General features: G+C 34.1%; 1 protein-coding gene across 1 annotated transcript in view; it reads right to left on the bottom strand.

Annotated features, from left to right (window-relative positions):
* Wdr17 (WD repeat domain 17) overlaps positions 1 to 15,650 on the bottom strand; it is a 57,436-nt gene that overhangs the window by 16,234 nt on the left and 25,552 nt on the right. The window contains exons 10-21 of the mRNA XM_013023786.1: positions 14,433 to 14,515; positions 14,116 to 14,202; positions 10,519 to 10,683; positions 9,441 to 9,643; positions 8,001 to 8,150; positions 7,791 to 7,921; positions 7,120 to 7,245; positions 6,117 to 6,272; positions 4,856 to 4,920; positions 2,280 to 2,412; positions 1,711 to 1,802; positions 599 to 769 (exon numbers count right to left, since the gene is read on the bottom strand). Of these exons, the coding sequence (XP_012879240.1) occupies positions 599 to 769; positions 1,711 to 1,802; positions 2,280 to 2,412; positions 4,856 to 4,920; positions 6,117 to 6,272; positions 7,120 to 7,245; positions 7,791 to 7,921; positions 8,001 to 8,150; positions 9,441 to 9,643; positions 10,519 to 10,683; positions 14,116 to 14,202; positions 14,433 to 14,515 (1,562 nt within the window). The remainder of the gene's footprint in view (positions 1 to 598; positions 770 to 1,710; positions 1,803 to 2,279; positions 2,413 to 4,855; positions 4,921 to 6,116; positions 6,273 to 7,119; positions 7,246 to 7,790; positions 7,922 to 8,000; positions 8,151 to 9,440; positions 9,644 to 10,518; positions 10,684 to 14,115; positions 14,203 to 14,432; positions 14,516 to 15,650) is intronic.

The raw sequence follows: 15,650 nt of genomic DNA, 5'->3' as shown, positions 1-15,650 counted from the left end.
AGGAGAAGGATAGGGATGGGGGGAGGGGGGAGGCTGGGAAGGGATGGGAAGGGTAAACAAAGGAGGAGGCTGCAATGCTTGGTAAGAAATGTACGTATTATCCTGCCCATGCAATTGTAACCCCTCTGTACAGTATGTTCACAAATAAAATAAAATAAAATTAAAAAAAAATAAAAAAATAAAGTCTGTATCTCCTAATAAAAAAAAAATAAAGTATCTATGTCAGAGTAATTGCAATGTTGATGGAAAAGATGATAAGGGCACATACAGGAAAAATGTATCAGTTCAGAATTTAGAAGACTTTATAATTGTTTGATATACTCTTGTAATGATTTAATAATACATTGTAACGTTCACAATATGTTATTAATTCTATCAAAAAATATAAAATCTTAAAAGCTTCTATGAGACTATACGACAGCTATAAATTATTCTGAATGTCATTATAAGTATGTATCACATGATAAAAATAAATAAAACAAGAGAACCCATAATCTGTAGTATAGTATACCCATAAACGATAGTATATGTGTGCTAATTTGACATGAAATTATTTAAGCTTAGAAGTATACAAAGCCAGCTCTTACACAGAAATCACCTTATCTTTCTCTCAAACACCATCACACATTTAAGGGTGTTGCAGTCATACACCAATTTGAAATGTTGTACCTCGATATTGTCTACAGCTAGATGGCAACATGCAGCTAATACAGCTCGACCATCCTGAAAATACCATTCTGCCAGCTCTTTACTGACTTTGTATAGGAGTCTAGAAAGGAAACAACAACAACAACAAAACCCTGTATTAACACATAATTCCATCATAAAAATGAAATAAACAAATATTCTTTTTAAAGGTGATAAAGGGACCAAATAGGATGCCATTTACATCCACAATTTAGGTTTAAACTCTAATTTGGAAAGAAACAAGTCAGAAAGCGGACTTTTTCCAGTGTATGATGTCATCATTATCTCATCAGTCTCAATCTCTACGACTGTCAGAAGAAAAGCTTGAGTTTTAAATATCTCCACTCTGCATTGGGAGGTTTGTGACTAAACTACTTGGGCATCTGATCCTTAGAAGAATTACAGGCTGAGATGGTGTCCAAATCTGTCTTGTGTACATTATTGGGTCTTTAATACCAAGTTCGGAAACTGCAGCAAAAACCAGGAGACATTGGTCCTGGCACCGTGTCTGCTTCTCATTTGGTGATCCTTTCCTACTTCCAAACATTTATATTTCCTACTGTTGAAGGCCTGAGTAGGAGCCAACAAAAGTAGTCAGGGAAGTAGAATTAAACTCAGGTAAGGTTAAAAGGATGACAGATTCTAACTTCTGCTTCTTTTGCTAAATATTTGCATTTCTTCTTGAAAAGAGGAATGAATGCTATTCTGTGGTATCATGGGATTATGGGATTATGGACTGAAGATTATAGGTACTGACTTTACAGTGAAACACACTTTATTTTCTCATCACTACTTTCCCTTGCCAGCATGGCTTGGTCAGTTTTTAAGTATTTAGGGCCTTTTATTGTGTTTTGATTGTCTAAAAGCAATGCATGGAACCAAATCATTGTGAGTAAGGCAGTAAGCATAAAGCAGCAGCTCCTCATTATATAGAGGAAAATAAACTAGCTTCCAAACCTAGTCTCTGAATAGTGGAAATCAGCCATAAAAGTATTAACCCCACATAAAGAATAAATCACTCACTCATTAAAGTCTTCCTTGTAGACATCATCTGAATTTGAAGCTCCTTTGCTTGCAGAAGGATGTAACGTTTGCATATTTCCCTCACATGCCGCCTAGAATTTAGGTAAGCCTCTAATTAATCTTTAGTGATATGTTGATAACCATTTGACTTCTGCTTATTGTTTTCAACAAATTTTACATTTGTACCACGTTTGAAATTTATAGTATGGTTTGGAATTCACTTTGGAATTTTAAAATAAAATTATATGTTAACTCGATTGTGGGCACCAATATAGAACTTCATACAACTACTTTTCTAAAAAAAATGTTGAAATACATAGTTTATTATAGTCAGAACTGTGTGAACAGTTCAAAATTCAGGGATGTTTGTAAGTTCAGAAAGATTTAAAAGAGATTCAGGGTGACCAAAGTAAAGATAGCATGACTAGAATGTTGAAGCAGAAAAAGTTAGGGAAGCAGGAAAAAGCCATGAATGAGTGCCAACTATATAATGGCGAATCAATGCAATTTTCTCCTTCTTCTTAGCCCACCCCTCATCCAGTGCAGTTAGTATGCTTAGGTGCTTGTACCTGTGCAACAAGTAAGGCTTCCTTGAGCTGACCTCTTGACATAAAGAAGTTGACTAGTTTTTTCACATCCCCAATGGCTATGCAGTATGGAATGACATCATCTTTATCTTCCTGGATTAGCTGGTCAGCTCTCCTAATAAAATAAGGGCATATTTACTCTATTAAATGGAAATAACAATTTCAAAATCTGTCTGAATAACTCTGTTTGAAAACCCTTAATACCTTCTGATATTCTTTGGATGAAGAAATCAAAAAGCTGAACATTTTTTAAAAAGCCCTAAAACATCTCACTGTTGTCTTGAGGCTACTCGCTTAACTCCCACCAGCTCCTATATTCCAACTACAGCCTCCACCTTTTAGTTACTTTACTCTGTTCTCAAGTCCTAGAACAATTTTTCCCATCTGTTCTCTTATTTATACCTTATTTTCAGTTCAAATGCACAAGCCTGCATCAGGTTTTCTCTGTCACAATAGATCTAAGGGCATTTTCATGTTAATACTACAGATGCCTACATTTGAAAAGTATCATGATAGAAGCCTATTCATACTGCAAGATGCTAGAAAAGTATTACAACAACTATACAGAATAGCAGATCATCTTTACACTAATTCTGCAAGTTACAGTCATGTAAACTGAATACCTTTATCTTGGATAAATTCATAAAGATTTTGAGGTTCATAGGATGTCTTGTGAAATAAACATCCACTGCTCACTTGACCTTGTTAGAGGTCAAGCAGTAACATTCACAATGTGTTGTGTGATAATAGAACTTGAGATGTATCCGGAATTCTGGGAATCTGAAGGCTAGAAAAAGCCTCCTGCTTAACTTTCTGTTAGGAGAGCTGGTGCTGTGGAAGAGCCTACTTCCCTAGCCCATGGCAAAATAGAAACATTTCTAGATTTCATGCTTCGGCTCTGGATTTTTAAAATTTTATTTTATTGTAAAGATGCTGTACACAAGGGTTACAGTTACATGAGTAAGGCAAATAGTACATTTCTTTTCAAGCATTGTTAATCCTTCCCTTGTTTTCCCACTAGCTTGTCCTTCCCCCGCTCCATCCCTTCTCCACCCCCACCATGCCCAAAGTTGTAGGCTCTGGATTTTTTTATTTGTGTACAGGAATAACAACAGGACTTTTTACTAAATTATTTCCTGTAAGAAAAATATTATTTTTTCTCCAAGAATGGAAGGATTGTGGTTCAAGGACAGTTTGGGCAGAAAAGCGTGCAAGACCCCTTCTTAACACATAGGTGGGCTCAGTGGCAAGCGTCTATCCACCTAAGCTATGAGGGAGGCAGATGTTAGAAGGACCAAAGTTTCTGCCTATCATGGGTGGAAAGGCCACAGGACTCCAATTCAACAAAAGGTTCTGGGCACAAATGGACATGCCTGTTATCCCAGGTACACTGAGAAGCCCTAAGTAGACATAGCCCAGCCATGCACCTGATAAGGTTGTGATACCCAGTGTCAATAACAGAAGAGGGCTAGAAGCATGGCTCAGCAGTACAGTGCCTGTCTGTAAAGCACAAGACATAAGTTAAAACTTGAGTATCACCATTTTGTACTGCTAGAAGTATCAATAGTACTTTACCACCTAGCACAACAGTGCTACATAGTGGATGTTAAATAAATAGTTGCTGATTGAATAGGATAGTATAGAATGGAGAATAATCACATGTATGGAGTGAAAGGTGTTCTGCAAAAGATGTGTCGTGGTCCTAACTTATGGGACCCACAAATGTACATATGTGGATATAGAATCTTTGCTTTGCAATTTATTAACTTAATAGGGAACTATATTGTAGGCACTAAATCCAGTATGACTGGTGTCTTCGTAAAAAAAAAAGAAATTCTAAACTTGAGACACAAGGGTGATGCGGTACGAAGGGAGGCAGAGGCTCTTGATATATCTATAAACTAAGAGATACCAAAGACCCCTGGAAGCCACTAGAAACTTGGAGAAAGTATGCGGCTGACTCTTTCTGAGTGTCTCCACAAAGGGCTTTCTCTGCCAGAAAACTGACTGGACTTTGAGCCTCCAGATTGGCTGCAGAACACAATGGTTCATTTTAAGCTACCCAGATTGTGGCAATTTACTACAGCAGTCCTATGAAACTGATATACCTACTTAATGAAAAAAAACTTTCTTGATTTATGACCTTCTACTGCAAAGATATTTAGTCATATTTACTCCTTATTCAGACCTACTATTAGTCCCAGAAGAGGGCTTGATGAAAATTAGTGTCTCTGGGAGAATATTTATGATTACAATAGTATTCTGTAAAGTGTTTGATAACCTTCAGAAAATTTTCCCATTTACATTTCAGTTCCAATATAATAGTATGGTAGTCATAATGCTTGTTGGTCTTTCTTATGTATATTTAAATGAGGAGATTTGCCTTCTACTGTCATCATTAGAAGTCAGGACAAATACTAGAACATGATTTGTTACCTATTCATTGACTTATTGGCTCAATAAACAAAAATTTACCTATAAATTTAGAACATAAGAAGAAATCTCAAGAACTGCTTCCATATTTATATTGATTGTTTAAAGATTAAGGCATGCCTTACCTCTGCATTAAGTTCTTCCAGTATTTCACTGATACCCCAGGTGCAATTGACAGTGCTTTGTCCCACTGGAATGACAGGGAAGAAAAGCAACAATTGTACATTTTGATTGCATTGTGAATAGACCTTGATGAAGTCATAGTTATAGTAATGCACATTTGTAGTTCTAGATTTCTAGGCACATTTTTTGCATTTTACTTCATGGATCCCACTCAGAATAAATATAACATTATAAAATAAAAAATAATTATTTATTAGGGAAAATTCCACAGCAGAGCTAAAGAAAAAGCATTTGAAAGAGGGAAAGAAAAATAGACTCAGAAAATAAGAGTAATAAAGAAAGGAATAATAACTAAATATAGATTTTGAAAATATTATGACATATCTAATACACCAGAATAATTTGATCCATTTTCAATTAACAATGAACTGTTTTATTTTAATTTTATTTATATTGAACAAATGTGTCATTTGTTTATATTTTATTCTTTCCCTACTCATTTTTATAAATTTTGTTTCTGCCTTTATAATTAATAGTATTTGTTATATTTTCAAAAATTAGACTGGTATTCAAGAAGCTCATAATTCAGTCAATACTGACTATGATTGTTCTTTTTGTTGTTGTTGTTGGTCGTGGGGCTTGAACTCTGGGCCTGGGTGCTACCCCTCAGCTCTTCAGCTCAAGGAGAGCTCTCTATCGCTTGAGCTACAGCACCACTTCTGGTTTTCTAGTGGTTTATTGGAGTTAAGAGTCTCACAGACTTTCCTGCCCAGGCTGTCTTTGAACTGAGATCTTCAGATCTCAGCCTCCTGAGAAGCTAGTATTACAGGCGTGAGCCACCAGCGCCCGGCTATGCTTGTTCCTTGAAAACATGTATTTTTACTGAGTGCAAGACTCCAAGAGAAATGAGAAAAATATATTTTGAACTACCACTACATGAATTAAAATATACAAGCTGTCCAAATCACCTTATTAAGCCTATGGCAGTATTTCTCCAAGACCAGTATGCAGAAGAACTGCCAGAGGGGAGGCTTATGCTTCCTCTGAACTTCCTCTTCCAGTTCTGCTAGTTTAGAGCTCCCTTTACTGACTCCTGTACACTACTGTCCTATGAGCTGCTCTAAAGTATAGAACTTGGGATTATTTGGGCAGATAATCACTTTGATCTAAAAACATTAAGCTTCTTACATTTAATATTTAACATGAATCATATTTTTAGAATACTACAGCAGACTGATTAAGTTTACTTTAGTGGCACATTACCTCTCCGAGTTCAACCATAAGTTCACAGTATCTCTGGATTTGTCCTAATCTCAAGTGTATTTCAGCAGCTTCCTTTAGCCTTTCCTCTTTAGTAGGTGCCCCAATACCGCCACCAAACTTAGACATCTTGACTGTTGTTAGCTCTTGAGCTTCAGACTGGTTAAAAAGAAAACAGTAATTTTTAAAAATTATTCTATGACAGCTGGATATTGTTAAGCACATAGACCTGGAAGTCACATAGTTTAAAAAGCAATCATTTTTAAACACAATGGGGAATATGTACTGGAGGATGAGAGGCTGTATCCCATCATTCTTAATATTCTCCAGGGATGGTGGCTATACACAAATAAAAAGGGCAAACGTCAGTGACAAAGTGATACCTGTTTAGTTAAAGAGAATATAAGTCTCTAGCGAATGTACAAATGACTGGTTCACTTTGGCTCCTACACTAAAACACATTGTGACTTAAGAAATAATTCCTGTTTGTGAAAATAATTGTTCCTGCAACCATCAGATTTATACTACTGGTACATTTTTTTTATGTTCCAACGGTTAACTATCAATATTTCATCAAAAATATACAAACTAATTTTTTTCCTTTTGGGTTTCTGAATCGTTTTTGTTTTTACTATTGGATAAAGTATCATGTATGAAGTAATTAATCCCATATTGGCATTCATTAACACAACAACATGATCATTTTTAATACAGCACATGCCAATCTATGAGTTTCTCTGAGACGAAAATCAGAGCCATCCATATAACGCAATCACCTGGTAAGTGAGGAAAGATAAAGGATTTGAAGAAGTTTTAAGGGACCTTTGAACAATATCATGTACTGCTATGGAAGCTATGACTGCTTTGGCCTGTCCTTGGTTTTACAGATTTATCTCTGTGGAGTTCATTTATTTCAGCACACCTACCTAATTATGTATATACTTATTTCTTCTAATTTTCTTACTTACCATTTGTCTAAATGCACCATATTGCACATTTTACTTACAGTTTTAAATTTAATCAGATGCTTCAAATGCATTATTCCTTTGCAGTAGTTCTGGGGAAGTAAGCTATCATCTTGTCCTTTAATCACAGCAACCAAATTCCATAAATTGTCACTGCCACCTGGAGGCTAAAAGTTGAAACAGAATAAATAGAGGTAGAAGGGTGAATAAAACCTTCCATGATATTATAAAGTAGATTCATCTATTAGGTACATTCATGTATTCTAATTTAATTATTTAGATGATAAGTAACTACATAATCTCATTTATTATTTCTCATTTTATGTTTTTCCCTTTCTTCCCTCCCTCACTTCCTCACCTCCTTTTCCTTACTATCCTATGTAGCTGGCCGTCAATTCACAACCCTACTGCTGGCCCAACCCTCAAATGCTGGGGTGAAAGGCAGGCACTACTGCATAACAGGCAGCATTTGATTTCTTCTACTATACAGAGTGTGATAAAAAGAGAACAAATCAATTGGGTTGATGACTGTGAATATATGGATATTCTTAAAGCATATAGAGCTGGAAGCTACATATTTAAACATAAGACTTTTTCTCAGTAAAATACAATTCATATTTAAACATAATATTTGAGCCACAATGAATCAGAGCTTTGGTGGTTCAGTTTAGCTAAAGGGATAAGGCTTATGTTTAATTGCAACAATACTTACTGATAAACATTCTGAAAACCATCTTAATTTTTTTGCTCGAGGATTACCAGTTAGCTTTTCTATTTCTTGCTTAATATCTCTTGACACTTTCCCACACAATAGAGGAGGAGTGCCTTGTTCAAGAGCATGATCTGAAGCAGAGATGCGATGTCGTGAGTAAATACGTCTTACAAAGTGTTGTTTAATTATAAAATTTAATATTTTAAGTACCAGTATTCCCGATAATTTCCTCCCAGGATCTGTCAGCCACAACGTTTATTTGTAAAGGCGTGATTAAAGATGTCAATGACCAGAGTCTCACTGTGGAATCACGGGAGCAAGAGGCCACGGTGAAGGGACGACTGGGGTGACATGTTAAGCCTGATAGAAAACAAGCCAACTTATTTTCAAGAAGAATAAATATTGAAAAGGAAAATTTATGTATACTTCATTAATCTTCTACAGAATTGAAATGATGAAGAAATGTGAATAAGGGAGAGAGAGTCTTAGCGGTCAACTTTCTGCCTGCATTTAATTAAAATTGAGACTGAAAATATAAAACTGTAATACATTACTTAATACTTTCTGTAACATGAATATATACTTATAAAAAATTAAATAGTCCTGAATGAAAATTCTGCAATTACATTTTACTTGGTTAAGCAGGGTGTGTACCATAATAGAGCACATGGTATTTACTAGTTAATGGGAGTTCCAGTTACAAAATAGAGGACTTGGAGACTGCATTCCAAATTAAAGAACATCAACAAAAAAGGATTCTCCTGGGGCTGGGAAGGTAACTCAGCGGTAGAGTGCATGCCTTGCAAGCATGAGGCCCTGGGTTCGATTCCTCAACACCACATAAACAGAAAAAAGCCGGAAGTGGCGCTGTGGCTTCAGTGGTAGAGCGCTAGCCTTGAGCTGAAGAGCTGAGGGACAGTGCCCAGACCCAGAGTTCAGGCACCATGACCGGCAAAAAAACAAACAAACAAACAAAAAAAGGATTCTCCTACACTCAGTCGCACATGCCTTAAGGCGGATGCCCTTGGGATAATGTCAGGGATTTGTATTATTCTTTAAGGATTTGTTATTTTTAATTCTTAGTCTATTCATTCCAATCAAGGTTTAGGAATAAGAGCAAGTACAAATACAAGTGAGAATAAATGATGTATAACAACAAAATTATCTGAGTTTTCCACACTTATTGCAACTTGGTGTATATTTAAATATATATATATACATATATATTTCTCTTTGTATATCAAAATAGGGAAATGGTTAAGTAAGTTATGTCTACACTATGAATAATTTCCTCTTCTACAACTTATGCCATGAGTCCCTGTAAAGTAAGCAAGCAAATCCAACCTATAAATATAGCCAACCTATAAAATATATATCCTTATATATGTATATGTAGTGCATATGTTTTGTGTGTGTGTTCACAGAAACACAAACACACTTGCAGAGACAGATAACACAGTGCTAACAATAAATATTTTCTGATAACTGTCACTTATCATTTTTATATTTTGATATTTCAATATGCTGATTTATCAGTGAGGACAAATGTTATTTAAAAAATGAAATGTTACTTCTTTAGAATGTTTTACTGCCCAGGAATTACAAGTATCATTAACACATCAAAACAAATATACATGAAAAATATTTTACCATATACATCTGCACCGTGATCACACACAGTATCCAAACAAGTTCCTTCCCGAGTGTCCCATACTTTTATAGTATAGTCCCAGCTGCCAGATATTAGTAGATAGGGAATCTCAGTATTCCACATTAATCCCCTCACAGGTGCACTGTGTCCATTAAGAATACTTATGCAAACATCTTGAGTATAATCCCAGATTCGAACAGAACTGCAAACAGAATGTTATCTATATAATTCAGATTATAATATATACTTTTGTTCTTTAAGGCAAGTCTCTGTTTCATATAAAAAGATTCCTTTTCTTTTCCAACTCATTTTTTTGGGGTGTAGAAAAATATAAACAGCCACCCATATCCATCGGGTTTTCAGTTTTGGACTCAACAAAGTATGGATCAAAAATACTGAAAAAATACAATTGTATCTGCACTAAAATAGATAGAATATTTTTCTTGTCATTATTCTCTCAACATAGAATATAACAACCATTTCTAGAGCATAACTTATTTCTATATCTTATACATTTGATTTGAATATATTTTCTCTTTTCCACATATTCCTTTAAAATTATTTCTCTTAACTTTCCTGAAAATAATCTAGAAATAAGCATAAAGACTGAGTAAAATAAATAGGTAAGAATCAAAAAGATAAGTATGGTTGAATTTAATTTTGGTTTAGTTCTTCATTAAATGTCTACTTGTTAAGTACAAAAAGACTTAAAATATTTCCATGTGCCGGGCGCTGGTGGCTCATGCCTGTAATCCTAGCTACTCAGTAATCTGAGATCTGAGGATCGCAGTTCAAAGCCAGCCCGGGCAGGAGAGACCGTGAGACTCCTAGCTCCAATAAACCACCAGAAAACCGGAAGTGGTGCTGTAGCTCAAGTGGTAGAGTGTTCGACTTGAGCTGAAGAGCTGAGGGACAGCGCCCAGGCCCAGAGTTCAAGCCCCACGACCGACAAAAAAAATAAATAAATAAATAAATAAAATATTTCCATGTATGATTTTATTATATACACATATGTGTTTCTGGGAAAATATATTTATGACTTAAAGCTCAAAAAAATTAGAAGGCAAGAATACATACCCATCATCAGAACCACTACAAAGAATTCCTTCCCTCAGAGGTGACCATTTTACATGAAACACTTTAGCTGTATGTCCACTAAAAACTTTCAGTGGTTGGTCAGAGCTGGTGGCTGCGTAATAGATGCGAACATTTTTGTCTTCACAGCCAGTGGCTATCATATTTCTGAAATGCCAACGGTGGTTCATTAAAATAGGATAGGTTTATATTATTGATTATCAGTAATTGAAAAAATGTACAACGAACTTTACAATTTAGGCAGGGGGGTCCAGGGGGTGAGGAGTGTAGTTGTGGAGATGGGAGGGAAGGGATGGTAGGAGAAAAACAAATGAGGAGGCAACAATTCTTGATAGGAAATGTACTCACTACCTTGCTCGTGTAACTGTAACCCCTCTGTACAGTATTTTCACAATAAAAAACTTATTTAAAAATGTACAGCAGTTTTAACTTATACAGATGTAGAAACTTCCGCTTCCTTAACAAAACAGAAATGATATATATAGAGAGAAATAAATACAGACATCTCTATGTTTACATAGCTATCTATAATCATTCATACTACTGGTTGTAGAAACTGCATACCAGTAGGAAGAGGTTTTTTTTCCAGTGTTCCATTTTTATTGTTAGTATATATATGTTATTTATATTTATATATTTGGGGTTTATGGGTTATTTTTTAGACATATAATTTCCTGAACCTTATACTTTGTAATTATTTTTATCTTAAAAAGGGTTCTTCCTGATAAGTGATGAGTTGCTTACTTCACATGCCCTGGGAATTGTTACTTGTTTTATAGGTGGTGTGAGTACTGATTGTGATGATTCCTGTAGAAGAATGCTGGAAAAGCTCCCTGAAGAACAGGCTGTCTCAACAGATAGTAAGACAGTTCAGTTTTCCATTTCTTATTGTGGGCCTTCACTTTCTTGAGATGCTTTATTTGTTACAAGCAACTAAGGATCCTCTGGAAATACACTGTGATCTTTATATTATTTGCTCTTTATTCTCACAAGAGTGAAAGTATAATACTCGTTGTCCCCTAGTTGGAATATTGTTAGGGAAGGAGTGACGGAAACTAGGAAAACCTGTGGAGACCATGTACCTGTCAAGAGAGTCTAATTAAGGAGCATCTGCTCTAATCTTCATATAAATAGTTCTCTTACCCTACCGCTAAAGAGGAAACGAATTACATGCTTTGGAATTCAACCATCATTAAAATTCTTGAAAAACTTCAAATTTCTGATTGTGTCATGTAACCTTTATATTTTATATTCACATGCAGAAATACAACTGGCATGTACAGATTACATCTTCCTAAGGTTCACTAATAAACAGACCAATTTTCACATTCTGGAAAATTATTTTGCATATATACATACATAGATTTACATACACAGTATATTTTGTATGCTTGCAGATGCTAGAACATTAATATATATTCTTAGAGAAATATCAAAAGCATTAAAGAAGCATAAAACATATCCAAATTGCAATTGCAGACATTTTGAATACACTTTTGAAAGGAGAGGCCATTTTTATTTTTCCACTAAAATGCAAAGGAGAATATGAATACATGGGGAATAACTTTAAATTTTATAAATTAAAAAAATATGAGAAATACACATATGGAGAATAAGATAAGTTTATAACAGTTAAAATAATGGACTTAGAGTGTCAAAAATTTTTCTTAACTAACAATACTGTATTAAAAATCAAATTTTTATTTCAATTTCCTAAATCTTAGTTCCATCAGGCAGATAAGAATGTAGAACTGTTATTCAGATACAAAATAATCCTATTGCTGTATTTACTTAACAAGTAATTATAGGACATCTAATCTACCTTTTCCAACAAACTGAGAGTTAGCCACACAATGTTTTGCTGTGAATATTGTGAGACACACAGAAGCACGCTGGTGATCTCTTGGGCTTACATTTCAGAGGGGGAAGAAGCCAATATGCAACTAATTACATAATCAAAATTTAATTTTAGAGCTGAGTGTGGTGGTGTATGGGTCCAGCTACAAAGAGAAGGAATTAGGATTATAGTTTCACACCAGACAGGGCAAAGTTAGTTGAAGGTGTGATCTGAAAAACAAACTAAAAGCAAAATGACTGGGATGTGGCTCCAGTGGTACAATGAGCCTTTGAATTTAATATCCAGTAACCAAAACCAACCAAAACAGCAAAAGATTTAATATTATCACAATACCTGCTTTAAAGGTGAATTATAAGAGACATTTACTTAATATCAAAGTCAGGGAAGATGGTAAATGTATTTCTGCTGAGAGTGAGATGGGGTCTGTAGTGTGTAACGAAGAGAAGCATCCTAAATATAGGTGGGCAGCATGAATAAAAGTATTGAAGTGAATATTGTCTGCATAGTTCAAGAAACTGAAAGCCACTATGGTCAGAAGCAAGGTGAGCAAGGCTTGGATGAGATTCATTAACCAGAGTGAAACCAAGATCATATAAGGACTTTGTTGTAAGGCTTGCCGGGAATTTCAGTTTATCCTGCAATCAATGGAAAACTATGAAGGATTTAAGCAGTAGACTGGTGTGCTCAGATGCATACTTTTAAATGTGCACTAAAAGAGGTAGAGAAAGAGAAAAGCAGAATAGCAAATATAAAGTCTGGAAATGATTAAAAAGGCCTCTGATAATGTCCAAAAACAAAATCTGAAATATTAAATAGTCAATGTCTTAAATTCTCACCAGTGTTTTAAGTTTTTAAGTATTTTACAATGCAAATGCCTATGTATGATATACTTTTTGAAACTGTACAGTATTTTCACAATAAATTTTTAAAAAAGAAAATAACATGAATATGACTTTGAAAAATTCTGTTATGTAGACACATAATAGATTGTTTTAACCTACTAGATTGTGTCCTTTATTAAGAGTGCTGTTTTATTTCTTGTTTTCTAAAAACAATAAAAAATGCTAGACTTTATTCACTTTTTTATCAATCTAAGGTTATATATGCATTAGCCATTTATTCTATTAATAGCTTATTAAATTAACTTATTTTTCAGAAAAATAATTCAGATATTAATTTACTGGAAGGGAGATGTCTTGAGAAAGAATACTTAAACAGATATTAGAATGAGCACTAGACTGGACATGGAAGTTTTGACATATTAAAGTATAAGAAAAGACGCTAAGGATACTGGGTTTAGTTTTTTGTTTGTTTATTTTCTTGTTTTATTTAATTAGCAATTACTAAGTCTTTAAATAGGAAATAATGGTAGGTAGTTTAGTCAACAAGTCATTTTATGCATAACAATGCAATTCTACATTTAGTGAAGTATATGTGACTTTACTCAGAACACAAGCATAATGAGGTGTTAATAATTACTTCTATGTTTCTTACATTTTTGGTCTGGAAAAATCATAATTCATATTACTTTGACTAAATCTGGAGAAACCATATTTTCAAATATAGTTTATATTTTATCAAAGAGAAGTTTGAAACACAAAATTCTTGGAAATGAAGTAAGCTAAATGCCCAAACATAATGGAATTACATGAGAATAGCCCAGATTTGTATAGTTCTTTAAAATCTCCAAAATATAATAGCTACAGAACAAATATACTTACTTGTTGTTCTGGCTCCAATCACAGCCAAACACTGCAGCTGGATGTTTGTATCTGTGTAGAACTTTGCCATCAATTGTTCGGATAATACTAAAATTAATTATAAAACGTTAATAGGAAAACAATGTTTTGTCTTTGTAAACACCATTCCATTGTTATAATTAGTGATATAGCAATACAACATATACCTGCCTGGGCTGATATAAAATAGTATAATATATGGTAGAACTATTCAAATAAAATCTCATTGATACATAGTTAGAATGACCAAATACATCTTTTATAGACAAGGACACTTCATAATAGGATATAGTACTTACCAGAAACCATCTCCACTGCAAGTGGCTATTCTTTTGGAATCTTTATGACTCCAGGCAATGCAGAATATTCCATTTTTTCCATGCTTCAAAAAATGCAAAATACCTATCAATAAGAAATAATTCACCCCTTTTTCTCTTATTTATTTACTTCTTTTAAGTATTTTTTCTATTATGAACTTACTCTATATAATACTGAGATATTACTGTCCATAGAACAAATAGATAGATAGTCTAAGAAATTGCAATGTTGTCACATTTAAGAAACAGATCCATCATTTAAAGAGAAGTATTATTTGGCTCTGTTTCTTTTAGGGGGCATGGGAAAGAGTCTGCTTTTTCAGTTATCCATAGAATTAACGTTTGATTCATGTCTTTTACTGTGAATACCAGGCTACTCCAAGTATAAGAAATGTGGTGAGCAATATTTATTACTAGTTGTTCTTTTAAGTATCAAGAGTCTATTTTTGTTGAGAAATTAGAAGAGATATAAAATTGTCCTATAATAAGGCATTCACTATTTATTGTAAACCTGAAGACATATTAGGGCATATATAAATACAGGTAGTGTGATTCAAGTTTCTAAACACAAGGAAGGAATAAACTACATATATAGGATGTCATTTGTCAACTGTGTTATGGATGAATGAAAGTTATAATTGACCCATTTCTGAATGACAGTTTAACATTTTCTATTTGATATAGTACTTAGATTGTGTTGCCATTATGGTAAAACTAAAGTGATTTCTTATTCTGCTTTTGTAAAGATATAGATTTGACTTCCTAAGGTAATATCCAAGTTTTAAAGTTTCTTTGAGCAGGTTAAGGAAGGGAGACATATATATATATATATATATATATATATATATATATATGTATATGTGTGTGTTTGTGTGTGTGTGTGTGTGTGTGTGTGTGTGTGTATTCATTCAGCTTAAGTGATGGAGGCTTAATTTTCCTTTGCCATGAGAAATACATCTGTCACTTTTAAAATTTCTTTCTTTCTTTTAGGTCACACATTGGCATTCTTATAATTTTCTCCATATTTGTAATACAGAAGTGGAGCAGTTCTGATACTGGGTTAGTATACTATTGATTGCTAGGAAAGACTTGAAAGAATATAAGATGTGTCCCTCATACTGATTGCTTTGAATACTAGTCAGAATTATTTAAGTGCTAATAAAGAGATATGTTGCTTTGCATAGAATCAAGATGTCATCA

The sequence above is a fragment of the Dipodomys ordii genome, unplaced genomic scaffold, assembly GCF_000151885.1.
Source record: "Dipodomys ordii isolate 6190 unplaced genomic scaffold, Dord_2.0 Scaffold4, whole genome shotgun sequence".
Classification (NCBI taxonomy): Eukaryota; Metazoa; Chordata; class Mammalia; order Rodentia; family Heteromyidae; genus Dipodomys; species Dipodomys ordii.
The sequence above is the reverse complement of the archived record's forward strand: the minus strand, read 5'-3'. Positions and strand labels throughout refer to the sequence as shown.